This window comes from Perissodus microlepis, chromosome 18, assembly GCF_051167445.1.
Source record: "Perissodus microlepis isolate ML-2025 ecotype Zambia chromosome 18, ASM5116744v1, whole genome shotgun sequence".
Classification (NCBI taxonomy): Eukaryota; Metazoa; Chordata; class Actinopteri; order Cichliformes; family Cichlidae; genus Perissodus; species Perissodus microlepis.
In genome coordinates this window covers 33,396,217-33,412,764 of record NC_140478.1, presented here as the reverse complement: position 1 = coordinate 33,412,764, position 16,548 = coordinate 33,396,217, and the positions used below count along the sequence as shown (strand labels likewise).

Below are 16,548 nucleotides of genomic sequence, written 5' to 3'. Positions count from 1 at the left end.
TGTGGTCGACAGCAGCTCTGATCTCACTGGCACACAGCTTTGGTCCTGCACAGGTTTCAGGCTGTGTGTCAACTTTTACTGCCAAGTAAATGTTCATGTGTGTTTAGAGAAAACTGCTTAGAAGCTTCCAATAAGGAGCTGACACAGATCTGTATTTGTCCATGACTGAGGACGAGCTACTGGCAGTTTAAAGAAGTCAAACAGAGGACGGTTTTACAGATTAAATACTTTATTTGATGCATGCATGAGATAAACAACAATCAATAAAATCAATGACTGTATTCAACAGCTATTAATGCAGTAAGTCACAGTCACTGCTTTCATCCACACCCGTGAGCTTATGAATTAAAGCTGGAGGAAAGATGAACCAAACTCCGCTTTCCTCGGCTCTGACAGGTTCCCACGGAGCAGGCTGGGCCTCGCGTGGGCCCCTCAGAGAGGCCTCCAGACACCCCTGCAAACACCACCAGCCAGGTCCCGCGGCGGGACCCGGGTCCCAGAGCCGGGTCCCGGCTGGGAGTCTGAAGCACACAGTCACCACCTCCAGACTTTACACTTTATTACTGTCACAATGATCATGAGTTGTTTTAATATGAATGTTTTGCCTTCAGCTTTTCAGAATATCCTTCAAATTTAACCTCCCACCACCTCCAACACTGCTTCTTCTGTTGTTGGGTGGATTCTGAAAACCCCCAAAAACAAATCTAACAATAAACTTGTGTAAACGAACAAAAATGAGCTCAAAAAGATTAAATATCCGTCCCTCTAAAAATCAAACAGCCTAAACAAACATATATTTTTTAACTATTTCTATCTATTAAAAAACAAAAAGCTCCTACAGTTTGTTTCAAAGCATCAACAGTCTCCACATATTCAGCGGTACTGAGGAAAATCAGGTTATAATTCATTTACACTTAAAATCACACCAAACCACCACTGAAGGCTTTGATGCCTGATCATCACTGTGACCTCCCACTGTGGGAAACATGCTGCGGTGTGACGCTGAGCGCTGTGGTTTAGAACAAAGGTTTGTTCTGGGTACATAAATGTTATCTTTTATATTTAATCTGACGACTTTGTTACTTATTGAGACATTAATGATGCGTTTTTGCTGTTCCCATCCTGGAGAGCTTTCTCTGGGTTGGAAACTGCCTGGGATTAATCTCAAAAACCCAGCAGAGACGTGGATGTCCCCACAGTAACTCGTGATAAGTGCCCGATGATTTCATTCAGTTTTATTTATACAACACCAAATCACAACAACAGTCGCCTCAGAGCGCTTTATACTGTAGAGCCTACCATAATACATACAGAGAAAAACCCAACAATCATATGACCCCCTATCAGCAGCACTTTGGCGACAGCGGGAAGGAAAAACTCCCTTTTAACAGGAAGAAACCTCCAGCAGAACCAGGCTCAGGGAGGGGCGGGGCCATCTGCTGTGATTGGTTAAGTCACTGGGACTCGAGCGGACCCTGACGGACTCGCAGACTTGGGAAGTGTTATTCCTGTTTCACACATACAAACACAGACTTTGGTCTTTGTGAGGATGTCATAGAGAATATGAGAGCAGCCTGCAGCACACACAATGATCCAAATGAAGGATTATCCCATAAAAAAACTATTAACTAGTTGGGTTTGTGCATCCCAAATTCCCACTTTCAGGTTCCCACCTGTCACTCGGGGGCTGCTCCTGAATATCTGTTCGAACTGGACGTTTTCATTCTTACACACTGTAAGAATAATACTTCGAGCATCCTGGTATGACAGGATTACATTTGTCTCTTTCCTTTTTGTGTATAAGGACAGCTTTAAAGTGACCAGTGACCTGTGACCAGCACCACTAACAGTACCACTACTGGGACTCCTCCCCCGTGTGAATTTTCATGTGGCGCAACAAATGATTACTGCGTGTGAACATTTTCCCGCACGTTTGACAAGAATAAGGCCTCTCGTCTGTGTGAGTTCTCATGTGGCGCAGCAGATTGCTGCCTCGGTTAAAAGCCTTTCCACACGTTTCGCAGGAATACGGCGTCTCTCCCGTGTGGACGGTCGTGTGTCTTTTGTATGTCGACAAGTCTGAAAATCTGTCCCCGCAGGTATTACACAGGTAAGGCATCTCACCTGTGTGCGTTCTCATGTGGACCATCAGATTACTCCTCACCGTGCAACCTTTCCCACATATTTTGCAGGAATACGGCTTCTCGCCTGTGTGAGTCCTCATGTGGACGGTCAGCGTTCCCCTCTGAGTGAAACTCCTCCCACACGTTTCACAAGAATACGGCTTCTCACCCGTGTGGACTCTGTGGTGATCAATCATCTTGTACTTGTTCTTGAAGGCTTTCCCACAAAAGCCACACGTTAAAGACTTTTCCCCTGTGGTGGCGTTACACTGGCTCTCTGACACCGGAGAGTCTTCTGCGTTGCTGCTGTGACTTCTAGACGCTCCTGGATCTGCGCTCCGGACTCCTTCCTGGTCTCGGATCTCGGTTCTCTCGGCAGAGCTGTGAGAGAGGAGCTGATCGCTGTCCGGCTCTGATTCGCTGTGCTCGCTTTCCTCATAAGTTTCAGTCACCATAAAAGTATCGATCTCCTCCTTCAGCACCAGCTGCTCTCCCTCCTGACTGCTGCACAGTTCCTCGGGTTCCTCTTTAATCTGCGGAGGTTCTGGTTCGTCCTGGTCCAGACTGGAGCTCCTCTCCTGCTGCTCCGGGAGAACCTCCTCCTCCTCCTTACAGACAGGCTGCTGTGGGACGTCTGGAGGGACTGAAAGAGACAAGAAATCTGAGAATTCCAGAAAAACAGTTCAGAGCAAATATATTGTTTTGACCACTAATGAGGCTCCACAGAGTGAACATGTTGCCCTCCCACTCGGTGGAGTATTTTATTGCATCTTCAGGATGAGTCTGAACATGCAAAGGGTCAAAGGTCACGCCTCACATCTGTGCTGAAAACACAGACAGCTGACGAGCTGCGTGAGAATCATGTTTAACTCTTGCAGTGCCTTCAGCACCATCGGGCTGGCTTTACTGGGTGGTGAGCTGACAGCGGTGCAGGTGGATGCCTCGCCGCTCACATGAACAGTTGACCATCTGTGTGACAGTGTGTGGCCTGCAGTTCAGTGCTCACACTGACTGAGGTGAGTGTGTGGTGGTCGGTGCAGCACACACCAACACACTCAGCACACCGATCTGTGAGGCTGGTGTGGGTGTGGAGCCCGGCTGTCTGCACCTCCTCTCCACGACGTGCTGCACAGCAGGAGCCTCATTCCACAGGAAATACCTGAGTGGGCTTCACGCCTCCTCGCTGTGACACCTTTCTCACTTCTAATATCTCGTTTTTATCGTAAACAGTGTTGTTCAACATTTCATATGCTGCACCTTGAACAGAAAACCTAATTTCAGTGTTTACATCATAGCTGAGCATCTACAAGAAATCAGGTTGGGGTTAATAAAGTGTTCTGGCTCTGATTCATTGATTGGCTCAGGTGGGAACAAAAGCTCCTCCCCTGCGTCAGGCTGAGGCTCACCTGTCTTGTGAAGCTGTGTTTCGGGTTTCCAGGTGATGCTCAGCAGCCTCTGCTGCCGGTCGATCACTTCCTCGTACTGGACGATGGTTTTTTCAAACTCCAGGAAGATTTCCTCGGCAGCAGCAGTTAGTCGCTCGTTGATAAACTCTCTCAGGTACCGAACTGACGACATCGCGGCTCCGACAGCTCACAGATCCGGCGGAGAGACGACCACAGCTCCGACTTCCTGCTGAAGCTCCCGGAGGAAAGCGAACAATACTGGGAGCGTTTCCTCTTCACTTCCGCCTCGTGTCACAGGGAAGCTGTCCCGGTGGCTGGAAAACATGGAAATGGTGCATTAGCGCCATCTGCTGGCGTGGAGTGTGGACCAGCGTCACTGAGAAAAAGAAGATGTTTCTTCACAGCTGTCACATTTCCCGGTTTCCTGTTATGAACCATGTGCTGTTTAAACCAGAGCGTCCAAAGTGCTGATGACTCATCTCTCCTGCTTTCCTCTGTCCTGTAACACCGTCATCCTTCCTTTTCCTCCACCCACTGCTTTTGCATCATTTCTGCTTCATCATCCTTTGTATTTCTGTGTGTCTGAAGCTGATAAGAGGGTCAGCTTTGTGGAGCTTGCTTTGCAGGCTGATCTACTGCTTCATTCCTTATTTACAGAATGATGCTGTTGTGTTTGTTGGCTCTCTGTCAGGACGTCTGCTGACTTGTATCTGCAGTATATTGAACAGGTAACAGTCTTGTGAGTTTCTCTGGTGTATAATGATCATCCATCCTTGATCCTTCCCTGTATGTTAACATGAACCTCAGGAACAATGAACACAACCCCAGTTTGACTGATCTGCATGCCTTTATGTACTGTGTGCCAGTTTAAAGTAAAAGCCTTCTTTTCCAACACTGTGGCATCAGGACGTATTCCTGGTAAAGCTGCTGTTCACTGATGTTTAAGCTGCTCTGACACCGTCTGAGTCACAGTCCACACAAAGCTTTATATCCATCCCCTTTCCCCAGAGTGGTTCAAAGTGTCCATGACCCTGGAGACTACCTGCTCTCCTCTGATCTGTAGAGGCATTTCTGCACGTTCGTTCAGTGACGTTTGCTTCCACATCTTTTAAATGTCTCCAGATATTACAAAACAATTTCCAGTAGGAAGGAATATTTATTCTACACATCAAACACTAACTTGACCATCATAAATTCATTTTCAACCTAAACTTCAGAATACTCTTTAAGCTTGAGCTCACATGAAAGATCAACTACTCTGAATCTGTTGTGATGTTTTTGGTGCTCCTCATCTTAAAAATGATATTTCTCAATGTTTATGTTGCTTTGAATTCGTGCTGTAAAAACGTGCAAAACTCACTTAAATACATTTTCTTTGCTTTGACAAGAACAACTGTAAAACATGACAAGTCACATGTTCTGGAGCCTTCTGAGGATGTCACGCTTAAACCTCAAATGATCTAGAAAAATATCTGACCCTGAGTCTCACTTTAAGCATGAGAAGCATCAGTGATGGAGAACATTTGGCTCGTTGTGCTTGCACACAGTGCAAAGTGCTCCATCCTCCCTCCTCACAGTGATTCAAATGCTGCTAACAGTCTGTGAACCAGGAGGAAGAGGAAGTGAGAGAAGTGAAACTCAAAGAGGAGACAGAGGGCGACATCATCCAGTGGGCGGTGCTCTCCTTCTGCACTGTGTTCAACCATTGTGTCAATAATAAGTGCTGCTGTGAAGAGAACAATTCTCAGACTGAATGTTGAACATCAGCTAGTTTCTCCTGTTGATTTAAACCTTGTTGTACAGATGGAACATTGGCTGTGGATTATTCTTGCTGCTCTTTTCTTTGGTGAGATACAAACATCAACATGTTTCCTCTGCACACGACTCACAACAAGGACAGAAAGAGGAGATTTAATCATTTTACACTGTGGAACTTTTCAATAACTTCAACCATGTTTATTGATCCATCTCTTCCTCTGCATGTTCTGTTCTTCCTCAGAGTGTAAAGGAGAAGACAAAGTGATCCAGGAACAAGGAGATGTCATTGCTGCTGAAGGAGACACAGTTACACTTGGATGTAGATATGAAACATCTGATCCATATCCATATGTGTTCTGGTACAAACAAGAAATAAATGACTTTCCAAAGTATGTTTTACTGCGTGGCACTTCAGGAACAGCAGGAAACGCTCAAGAGTTTCCAAAGAACAGATTTGATGCTAAAACCAACAAGACATCAGTTCCTCTGAAGATCCAGAAGCTTCAGCTGTCTGACTCTGCTGTGTACTACTGTGCTGTGAGGCCCACAGTGACAAGAAACAGCAAAACTCTGTACAAAAACCTTTGGAGCAAAGACAACAGAATACTCCACAACAGCCACTAGAGGGAGCCACACACTGTTAAACCTCTCTGGTCTGTCAGGTAGGGCTGCCACAAACGATTATTTTGATAGTCGACTAGTCACCGATTATTTTTGCGATTAGTCGACTAATCAGATCATCATCCATTGGACGTAAAACGTACAGCTTATTGCACCAGCAGCATCTGCTCTTATATAACTATCATTAGCTTACAGCTTTAAGTGTTTACGGTGCTAACTAAAAATAAAGACAAGATGATAGTTTATTAAATTTTAATGAAATTTGCAGATTGTCTCAGTGAAGTTTAATAAACTCCTTGCTATCTAAAATATAACAGGACACCGGAGTAAATTCTCAAGCATCTCACACTTCTGATAATCAGCTGTCTGCTCGATGTTTATTCAGCTGTGTAAAAACTATAACTTTAATCTCAGCCAAACCGATTTACTCAGGAACAAATAAAATACTAAAAAAAAAGCCAAACAATAACATTTAAGTTATCTAAGTGACTTATATATGTTTAACCTGAGTAGCGAAAGACGGCGGTGGGTTTGAAAACAATTTGCCGGGAGTCCGGGGTGAGCTTTGCCCCCGGCTAGCTATCGAGCTAGTGGGTAACAGACGTCTCCGAAAACGTCGGAGCGCTTTTGAAAATATGTGGTGTCTTGATAAACTTAGCAGATATTTGAGGTTTACACAGCTACATTCGCACCTGAAAATATGTTAAACGTTTATTTTGTGACCCAGAAAGAATAATAAGAGTAACATTAAAACTAACTAGCTGCCGCCATTGTTGGAAACTGAGCTGGGCCGCGCTATGAATTCTGGGACACAGCTTCTTCTTCTTCGGGGTTTAACGGCAGCTGGCGTCCTTGTACATGCAGTGCTGCCATCTTCTGTTTCAGTCCGTTATTACACTCTTAAATCCTACTACTTATTCCTGCGTCTTTTGTGATCTTACAAAGCTTCAAACGATGCGTCGACTATTAAATTAGTCGTCGACGATTTTGATAGTCGACGTAATCGTGACTAGTCGACTAATCGTGGCAGCCCTACTGTCAGGTAGAGTCTAGTTTCTCTTCACTCGTCTGGCACAGCTGTGACGAGTTTTTGAGGCAATACCTCGTCCACCCGAGACAGCTGCAGCCAGAAGAGCAGAGCTGCTTCAAATCATTGCACAAAAACATTTTTCATGCCTGTATTTTGAGTTTACTTCTGAGGATGCAGATCACAACTCTAAAAACATTTAATGCAGCAGAACAAAGTCTGAGAAGCCTGTAGGAGCCTTAAGAGGCAGCACACAAACCTGCTACACTGTGAGGTCTGTTGTGTCTTCAGCTCCACATCCTGATGGTTACTCGAGTTATCAACACTTTAGGCCAAAACAATGTTTATTTCTGAAGAGCTTTTTACAACAGCATGTTGAACATGGTCTTCATCTCGTTAGTGTCACCTCTGAAGATGTAGTGTGAACACAAAACGTCCTTCAAACAGAAGCCAGGGAGCTCGAGAGGGCTCCTCAGCTTTGACGCTCAATCCACAAATAACCGAGACAGTAACACAGACTTCAGTCAAACATGAGAATGTGACAGGAACTGATGGAAGACCTCACGTCTGTGTGCCTGCGGTCAGGAAGGAAACCAGCTGACGCGCTGCTTCTCCACCTGTCCGGTTTTTAGATTTGCATGATTAGACATTAATGTAGCAGTGAGGACACCACAGAAGCTGCAGAAACACACAAACAGGAAACACTTACAGCTTTATCGTGCGGATATTATATGAATTACATCTGTGCACAAAGCAGGCAGGGACAGCTTTTATAGCAAACTAATGAATAAATACAGTCATGTCCACTGGTGGCTTAAACACCTGTCAGCACACTGACGCACAGCGACTCACAACAAACGCAAACATGAAAAGTGTAGCACACGTGTGTGAGACACAGCTACTGCTGAGCAGACACAAAAAGAAACGTGGAGACTTCTTCTGTGGTTTGAAATATTTACAGTACGTAGTGTCTGTGCAGGCGCGCTGACAGCACCGCGGCTGTTTCTCTAATAAATACAATCTGAACTATTAGTATATGAAACAAGTAACAAGCTAACAGTCATGTCATATTTGGCTGAGGTCTGCTGTAATCTGTGATCTAACCCATGCAGCGTGTTTGTTTCAGAGAGAGCAGCTGGGAAATAACGAGCTGCTGCGCAGGCAGCACGACTTGCCCAGAAATTTAAAATATTAAAAACAGATCTTTGTTTTGATCTTCAGCTGTGAGTCTGGGTTTTGTAGATTAAAGTGGGGAACACACGCCAACTTAAATCTTACACTCTGTCCTGACATCATTCACCCACTGTTACTCTATTTAACCATGTACAAAAACAAGATGGCAGAGCCTGCAAAGATATCAAGACTACATCATAGTTAGGGCTGTGCAATATGACGAAATATATCAGACGCTGAAATGTTATTATATACGCTATCGTTTGTTTGTATATTCTTAATACTGCAGTAAAATCCACTGTTTATGGTGATACGTTTTCATGGTTTGGCCACCACGTGGATGCACGGAGAATCCCAGCATGACCAGAGAAGACGAGGCAGAACCAGGAAGCTCAAACAGACGGACCAGTCCAAACAAATCCAGGACCTTAGTCCTAAACCTTGGGCCGCCTCTGTAACACGGACATGGTTTGGTTATGAAACATCTGACATGGACCGGAAAACTGTACTACGCAAATTATGGTGCAGACCTCAGACTCAAACACAGCAAACCTCTTCAACCAGCCACACAAGAATCACGTGACAGAGTGTGGACAGAGTTTACGGACGAGAAGCAAAAACGAGCCGTCGGGTGTTCACAATGAACCTTAGGCTACGTCCACACGTACACGGGTATTTTTGAAAATGGAGATTTTCCGTTTTCGTTTTAAAAAATAATCCCGTCCACTCGTAAAGGCAGATATGAAGGAAAACGTTGCTAGGAACATGCCAAAGCACCAGGTGGCGCTATATTCCTAACCATGCAGAAATGTTGGCCAATCAGAAGTCTAGAAGCCTCGGTGGGAAAAAGTAAACAAAGCTGGGGCACAGAAGCAGAACCGAGTCGTATGTGTGGAGGGACAGTAACTGTGTGTGTATATGTAAGCATTTAAACACTGCAGAGAGGACAAGTAACAGTATTGTAGAAATTCATTTCACCGAAACAATAACGTGGCGCACAGTGTGACGTCAAAAAATGCGCACACCTTTGACGCTGCGTTTTCTCCGTTTTTCTCGTCCACACGTAAACGCAAAAACGGAGTTTTCAAAAATATCCACCCTGGCCGGAGTTTTTAAAAATCTCAGTTTTCAGTGACCGAAAACGCCGTTTACGTGTGGACGAAAGGTGCAAACGCATAGAAAAATCTGCGTTTTCAAAAATACCCGGGTACGTGTGGACGTAGCCTTAGGCTCAAACATCAGAACAGGCTCCTCCCCGCAGCACGCCGTCTAATAAATACGCAAAGAAACAACTTCTATCTAACACGGTTAAAACACTCGATGCCCAGCTGGAAACACTTCCCACAGGTCGAGTTGCCCGAGATTCACAGAGTTTACAGAAAAAGCTCTATTTTGTGATATTTATGGTTATCAGGATGAGAAACGTCTTCTATCAGGAGATTCTGGTCATATCGCACAGCCCTCATCACAGCTACATCTGATTCAGTGCTGGTAACGAGTACACATCTTTCTCTTCATGCTGACAAAAAGAAACAAACTCCTGCTGCCTCTCTCGATTTCATATCTTGTCATTTCTGAAACAAACACAGGTCAGCGTCTAGAGTCTGTGTTAAAGCTGTAAAGTGCGCCTCCTAGCTGGTTGCCCACGTATCTTTAAATAAATACATTAGCGTGGTCACCGGTGCGAACAGAGACAACAACGGAGAGAAGGTGACAGGAAGCCGACCTCACAGAGAGTCTTTTCCCACAGAAATGTCCGACTTCAGCGTCTCAGCTGTGTGAGTTTTCATGTGGACCAACAAACCACCATTTTTACTGAAACTCATCCCGCAGATTCTACACGAGTACGGCTTCTCGCCGGTGTGAATTCTCATGTGCACCAACAGAGTACATTTTTTAGTGAAACTTTTCCCACAGGTTTTACAAGTATATGGTCTCTCGCCCGAGTGGATTCTCATGTGGACCAACAAACTGCCGCGCTCCGTAAAACCTTTCCCACACGTTTCGCAGGAATACGGCTTCTCGCCCGTGTGCACCGCCTTGTGCTTTTTAAGCGCCGACAAGTAACAAAACCGTTCGCCGCAGGCGTTACAAACGTACGGCTTCTCGCCCGAGTGGATTCTCATGTGCACCAGCAGACTACCTTTTCGAGTAAAACTGTTCCCACACGTTTCACAAGAATACAGCTTCTCCCCTGTGTGAACTCTCATGTGGCCCAGTAAAGTACTATTTTTAGTGAAACTTTTCCCACACGTTTTGCAGGAGTACGGCTTTTCGCCCGAGTGGACTGCCATGTGTCTCTTAAATGCTAACGGGTCACTAAAAGGCTTAAAGACCTTTCCACAAACATTGCATTTTAGAGATTTGGGGACTATGTCAGTGTTACACTGACTCTCTGATGTGGGAAAGATTTCTGCGTTGCTACTCTGACTTATGTTTCTAGTGGCAGTTGAAGTAGAATCGAAACTCTCGCTTCCTTCCTGATCTCGGCTTTCGTACAGAAGAGAGCTGCGAGAGCCGAGCTGGTCGCTGTCCAGGTCAGGTTCACTGAGATCGCTGTCGTCATAGGTTACAGTCACCATAAAGGTATCAGTCTCCTCCTTCAGTGCACGCTGCTCCCCGTCCTGACTGATGCACAGCTCCTCCTGTTCCTCTTTAATCTGTAGAGACTGTGTTCGGTTCCTCTGCTGAACCTCCTCCTCCTCCTCACAGACATGTTGCTGTTGGAGGTCTGAAGGCACAAATGGAGACACACAAACAAAAAGTTGTCAGAGAAATTCAGCTGAGCCAACAGTGTGAACATGACAGACGCCTCAGTCGGCACCGATTACCACTGGAGAAGCACCGACTGCATTTTACTTTGCCGATGAGTTCATATACAAACAAAAATCACTTTTCAAGGCAAACAAATATTTATTCAACAATTTCCCCCAAACTGCACTAAGTTAGAGGATCTGACGGAGGCACAAAAATCTAGCTGAAAATGAGCTGCTGACATATTTTCCTTCACCAAACAAAAGCAGCTTGAACAACACAAATGTTGTGTGTTTCCATCATGTTGCTGCATGTTTGCAACACCAGACAACAGGAAATCGACTCCGAGCCACTTTGGCTTCGTTAGCGTCTTTAAAATGTTCAGCCGGGTCGGACGATTTGGTGTCCGATTACGTTTGTTGTTAAGAATGCTTTCTTGGTGCTCCCCCTCCCTCCGAGGTTCCCTTTAGAATGAGGTGCTTCCGTGCAAACAACGCGCTTGTGTGTGACTGTTTGACCTGCCACCGTGCGGACCAGCTCGTTATCAGACACAGGAGCGACTGACCGGCTGTTCTTTGCTGTTCTGCTTTCACACTCAGTCCTCTCCTCAGCACCACAGGCAGACAGTACAACATCTGCATCGCTGCAGATCTGTCAATCTCCTGCTCCGTTCCCGAACTCGTGCACAAGGCGTCAAAGATAAACACTGACAGACCTCAGCTTGGCAGGAACTTGGACTCCCTGACCTGGAGGGATCGCTCCTCCCCTTGTCGACTGAGCTCAGATCTTTTTCCTGCTGCTTCACACTCAGCTGTGAACAACCCCGCTGCAAGCTAAAAGTCACCGTCTAATGCAGTGTTTCCCATCCACTGTGCCGCGGCACAAAGGTGTGCTGTGAGCAATTATTTAACTTCAATTAATTGGTCCAAAAAAAAAAAAAAAACATTTAATAATTACTGGAAATAACAAAATCATTTCTGGGCATCTGTGCTTTCAATGAGGAGACTGGTAGAGCAATTACTCTTTCACGTCAGTGGGTAGCGCAATATGACCTTGTTGAGTTAAGCCAATAGAATTAGTGATGCGCACGCTACGTGGTAGCTGCAAGACGTACAACAAAGATGGATAAATATTTGAAAAGAAGAACTGCAGGCTCCGAACTGGACCCTGGATAAAATTCTAATCCAGAAGACGAGCGGTGGTCAAAAGAAAGCAAACACGGTGAGTTTGAGGCAATACAGCGAAACTTATCTTTCGTTTGAATTTAGCTTCAGTGGAGATCCGACTGCACCGACTCTGTTGTGTTTGGGGAGAAGCTCTCAAACAGTGCCGCAGTCCCAAGCAGGCTTTGAGGTCATCTCCGCACAAAACATCCCTCAAACAAGAACACAGACTATTTTGTTCGTGAACTCGCTGAGAAACGGGTAACTTTAATGAGAAAAAACACGCAGGTGAAGATGCAGAGACGTGAATACTACCTGCCTGCAATGCCATTGTGAATGAGATGCTCGCCCTGACGCGGTTAAAGAAAGTCCCGCTCTCAGACGTATCGACGACACGTCCGCAGACATTGAAACTGTGGTTTGGGAAAAGATGCGCATCAGTGGGAAGTTTGCAGTGCAGCTTGATGAGTCTACGGACATTAGTGGACATTCCCAACTCTTGGCCAATGTGCGTTTTGTGGATGGAGACTCCATCAGAGAAAACTTTCTATTATGCAAGGCACTGGCAGAAAAAACAACAGGAGAGGAAATTTTTCAGGTTACATCCGAATATTTGAACGAAGAGGACTGAAGTGGGAAAACTGCACGAGTGCCTGCTCTGATGGAGCAGCATACACCCAGATGTTACTGTTACGCACTGTTTTCTGCACCGTGATGCGCTTGCTGCTAAGACTTTACCAGCAGACCTAGCTCCTGTGTTGGATGATGTTGTGCACATCGTAAACTTCATCAAAACTTTGTTAAATTTGTGTCTTCAATTCCTGCCAGAATATCATGTTTGTGTTCATCTAGTCAGGACCAGGTTTCACACTGAGGACTAACTTGCCATTATATGTACTGCATTAGGCTACAGTGTGTCATTTTGGAACAAGCCTGGTTGGTGGTGTGCCATGGGATATTTCTAATCTAGAAAATGTGCCACGACTCAAAAAAGGTTGAAAAACACTGATCTAATGAGTCCACAGAAACAGAAACGCTCTGCCTTTTGGCTGCAGCTGAAATTGTGTCCATAAAAGTTCTGAGCAGAGTCAGCGGGTCTGCTTTCTGACTACAGTGTGAACCAAGCTCTACCTGCATTTACACAAGGACCAAACTGTCCATCCCAGACTCCCAAAACACTCCCCACAGGACACCCGAGGGCTTGCTGCCTTCTCCCAGTCCAAAACAAAGAACTGTGTGATAAATCTTCCCCGGGGTGCTGAGACGTGTAATCCCCCTGAGGGGCGACTCTCATCCATCCTACCCGGCCGTGTATTCAGGTTCGGGGATATGTGAAAATATTTCCAGGACAGTTGTCAGTCCAATGACCAATCATAGGTGATACTCGCACAGGTGACTTTTTGATGGGCGGAGCGATCATGAACAGACTGATTCACCCATTTAGAATTTATACATTTTGTTTGGAGGTTATATTTGACCGTCTTTTGTTTCAGTTTTAATACAGATGCTCTTTGGATTATTCAATCATTTATTTATTTATTTGAAATGCGCCAAATCACACAAAAGACTTTACATCAGAGACTTTTTAATGTTCGCTGGAAGAGACGTTTTAATTTTTAACTTACTTTTTGTTTGATTTTGCACTTGTTGTTTGGTTGAGTGTGTGAGACAGATAAACACGGTTAGAGGCAGCTTCTTTCTGCTACCTGGGCTCATCAGCTACGATGGAAATATCACCTCCGATGTCCGAACACGAACAGATGCAGTCTGGTTAAAATGGTCACTGGTGGCCCAGTAGCCCTGTATGGCTCCGTATGTTGGCCCGCGAAAGGCTCAGCCTATCATGATGGTCGATATGTTCGTTCAAACCTTACCGTGTGTCTGCTTTAGTGACCTCGGCCACAGTGATGGTCCCATAGTTGTGTTCTGGGCTCGCTGTGATTCTCCGTTGGCAGCCTGGTGGCAGACCGTAGGAGCTACAGGCTACCTGCACAGATCATCGAGGCAGCGTCCAAAGTGCACCCAGCCTGTGGCTCCTGTGCTTCTGTTGTTTTCATCAGCCAGACGCAGAGAAGAGAGGTTCTAACATACGACCTGAAGTCAAACCGAGTGTCCAAAGCAGTGAACAATGTCCACTGCAGACACAGCTCGTCCTTTTGTTGATCTTCTGTTTTTTCATACTTTTTCCATCTCTGTTTCAGCCAGCTTGTCAACCAATCAGCATTCAGCGTGACCACAGTCAGGCATTAACTGTTGGGTTTTAAAGGGTACAGTAAAGGACTGAAACATGCTGGGCGCTCTGTATGCAGTGCACAAATCCAGACAACAGTCGGGACCTGTTCCCCGACCCAAAGGCACAGGAAGGTAACCCTGTGTGGAAACACCCACAGAGGGGATACGAGTGCCCGGCTCACAGAAGGCAAATCCAGGCCAGAGTGCAGCCCGTCTCCAGCAGCTTCGTTTTATAACACGAGCTGTGCGTTTTGGCAAGCCCGACTACATCATGCTGGTATCGCTCGTCCACCAGAGAAGTGGCTTTCCTCACCTCTGTGGCCAGACTGGTCAGAGATTAAACTGCTCGAGGCACAAAGAACAGAACCCCTAAAGCCCCTCGTGCAGCTTTTTGTGGGCTGTGGCCCCCAGACACTCACTCCAGGCCCGGCTCCAGGATAGGGCCTGGTACATGTACACAAACCCCTCCGGCACCACAAAAAGCTGCTGATTCACACACAGACAGAACAGGTGTGTTTAGATGAAGATAAAGTGGAACTGGTTTCAAACAGTCCTCAGCACAGCAGCAGATCACAGCGCTGAGGACGAGCAACAGCCTGTAGATCAGTCACATTAGATATTTTATTATTGCACAGCGACTTTATGTTTCCAACATTTGTTTGCAACTTTCACAAGTGCAACAGAAAACATACGTTTATATAAACGTTATATTTATATGTATAAAATCCATCTGGAATAAATAATGTACTCTGAAGCTCGATTTTCGATGTTTTCCAACTTTGACAGCAAACATAAAGAAACTGATTGAGTGATCCAGGTCAGAGAAAAGCTCAAATCCACCAGCTGCTGTTTGAATGGAGCGCAGTGCAGTCCTGTCCTCTGTTTGCTCTTTGTTAGCTCACATCTCCAAAAAGTCCTCACAATCAGAAACGTCCCGCAGAGCTGTGATCAGGATCCCTCAGAGGGACACTCACCTGTCCTGTGCAGCTTGATTTCGGGTTTCCAGGTGATATCCAGCAGTCTGCGCTGACGGTCGATCTCTTCCTCGTACTGGACGATCGTTTTTTCAAACTCCAAGAATATTTGTTCAGCAGCAGCAGTTAGTCGCTCGTTGATAAACTCTCTCAGATACTGAACTGAAGGCATTGTTACTGCCGCAGCTCACACACTCAGCTCACACACAACAACACACTTCCTGCTCAGTCAATAAAGCTAACGGCACTTCCGCTTTTTCCTGGTTTACTTCCGCCTGGTGCCGCACGGTGACGCTCCGCCAGAGGAGCACAGTTACTTTTCTTTCCTCCTTCTACGTCTCCGTCTGAAAAGCAAGTTATTTCGATCACGTCATGTTCTAAATATCACTCATATTAAAAACAAGAGTCCCAGCAATTATACATTTAATTCCCAGCAATTAAACGTTATTTGTCAGGTTCAAACCTTTAGCTCCCAATCACAATGTCATGATTGCGAAATGCTGTTTGTCATCAGCTCTTTTCATATTTACAACCTCAAGTCAGCTGGATAAACATCACAGCTCAGGCTCAGTCATTAAAGAAGTAAAAGAACTATTTGTGACAAAGCAGATAAGATGAGAAGCATCATTCCACCAAATCACCAGGACTTAAAGTATGGACCCTGTAAAATCCCGCTGCCACTCCATCCCCCCGTCATTATGCAGATTCAGCGCAGAGCATCGTGCACCCCAGAATGAGCGCTGTGGCCATGTTGACAGGAAATCCTGCAAAGTGATATCATTCATATCAATTTGCTCTGTTTATTATGTCCTCTGACATTTTTTAAGTGTGCTACTGGAAAGCACACGAAGCCTCCGTGAAATACATGAAAAATCACTTGGTGAAAAATAACTGTTGAGTTTCCTTTTTATTCAGAAAAATAAGTTTATCCAATGTTTTTGCATTCAGTCTATTGTGTGTGTTTTTTTACACCATTTCCCCAGCTTTGGAAAACACGCTCACAGGCACAGATGAAGCTGCAGGTACACAAACTGTAAAGCCAGGTGGGAAAGGTTCTGCTAAGATGTTCTTCTATTCCCCCAGTACGTTAAAGGATCCTCTGATCGTGGAATGTTTCTCTCCTCCAAGTAGCGCTGGACCTCAGTGATGGAGTCTGCTGTTGTTTGTCTGCCAACTTCTTCATCGAGCCGCTGCCACAGGTTTTCTGAAATAATAAAAAAATGCATTATTAGTACACACTGGCATCAAAATAATACTGAACTTGCCTGGAACAGGTGACTGCTCTGATGAAGGTCCAGGCTGCGGCTCAGATGTTGT

At 45.4% G+C, this 16,548-nt stretch overlaps 2 protein-coding genes across 2 annotated transcripts; both read right to left on the bottom strand.

The window, feature by feature from the left end:
- Positions 1-209: 209 nt before the first annotated feature.
- LOC146368663 (uncharacterized) lies at positions 210-5,351 on the bottom strand. The gene is made up of 2 exons (XM_084912275.1): positions 3,530-5,351; positions 210-2,766 (listed from the first exon to the last, which is right to left on the bottom strand). Exons 1-2 carry the CDS (start codon positions 3,699-3,701, stop codon positions 1,856-1,858), a joined length of 1,083 nt encoding a protein of 360 aa, XP_084768401.1. The 5' UTR covers positions 3,702-5,351; the 3' UTR covers positions 210-1,855.
- A 2,277-nt stretch (positions 5,352-7,628) lies between these two features.
- On the bottom strand, positions 7,629-15,503 carry LOC146368662 (uncharacterized). The gene is made up of 2 exons (XM_084912254.1): positions 15,232-15,503; positions 7,629-10,839 (listed from the first exon to the last, which is right to left on the bottom strand). The coding sequence occupies exons 1-2, from the start codon at positions 15,401-15,403 to the stop codon at positions 9,836-9,838; spliced, it is 1,176 nt and encodes a 391-aa protein (XP_084768380.1). The 5' UTR covers positions 15,404-15,503; the 3' UTR covers positions 7,629-9,835.
- Between the last annotated feature and the right edge of the window lie 1,045 nt (positions 15,504-16,548).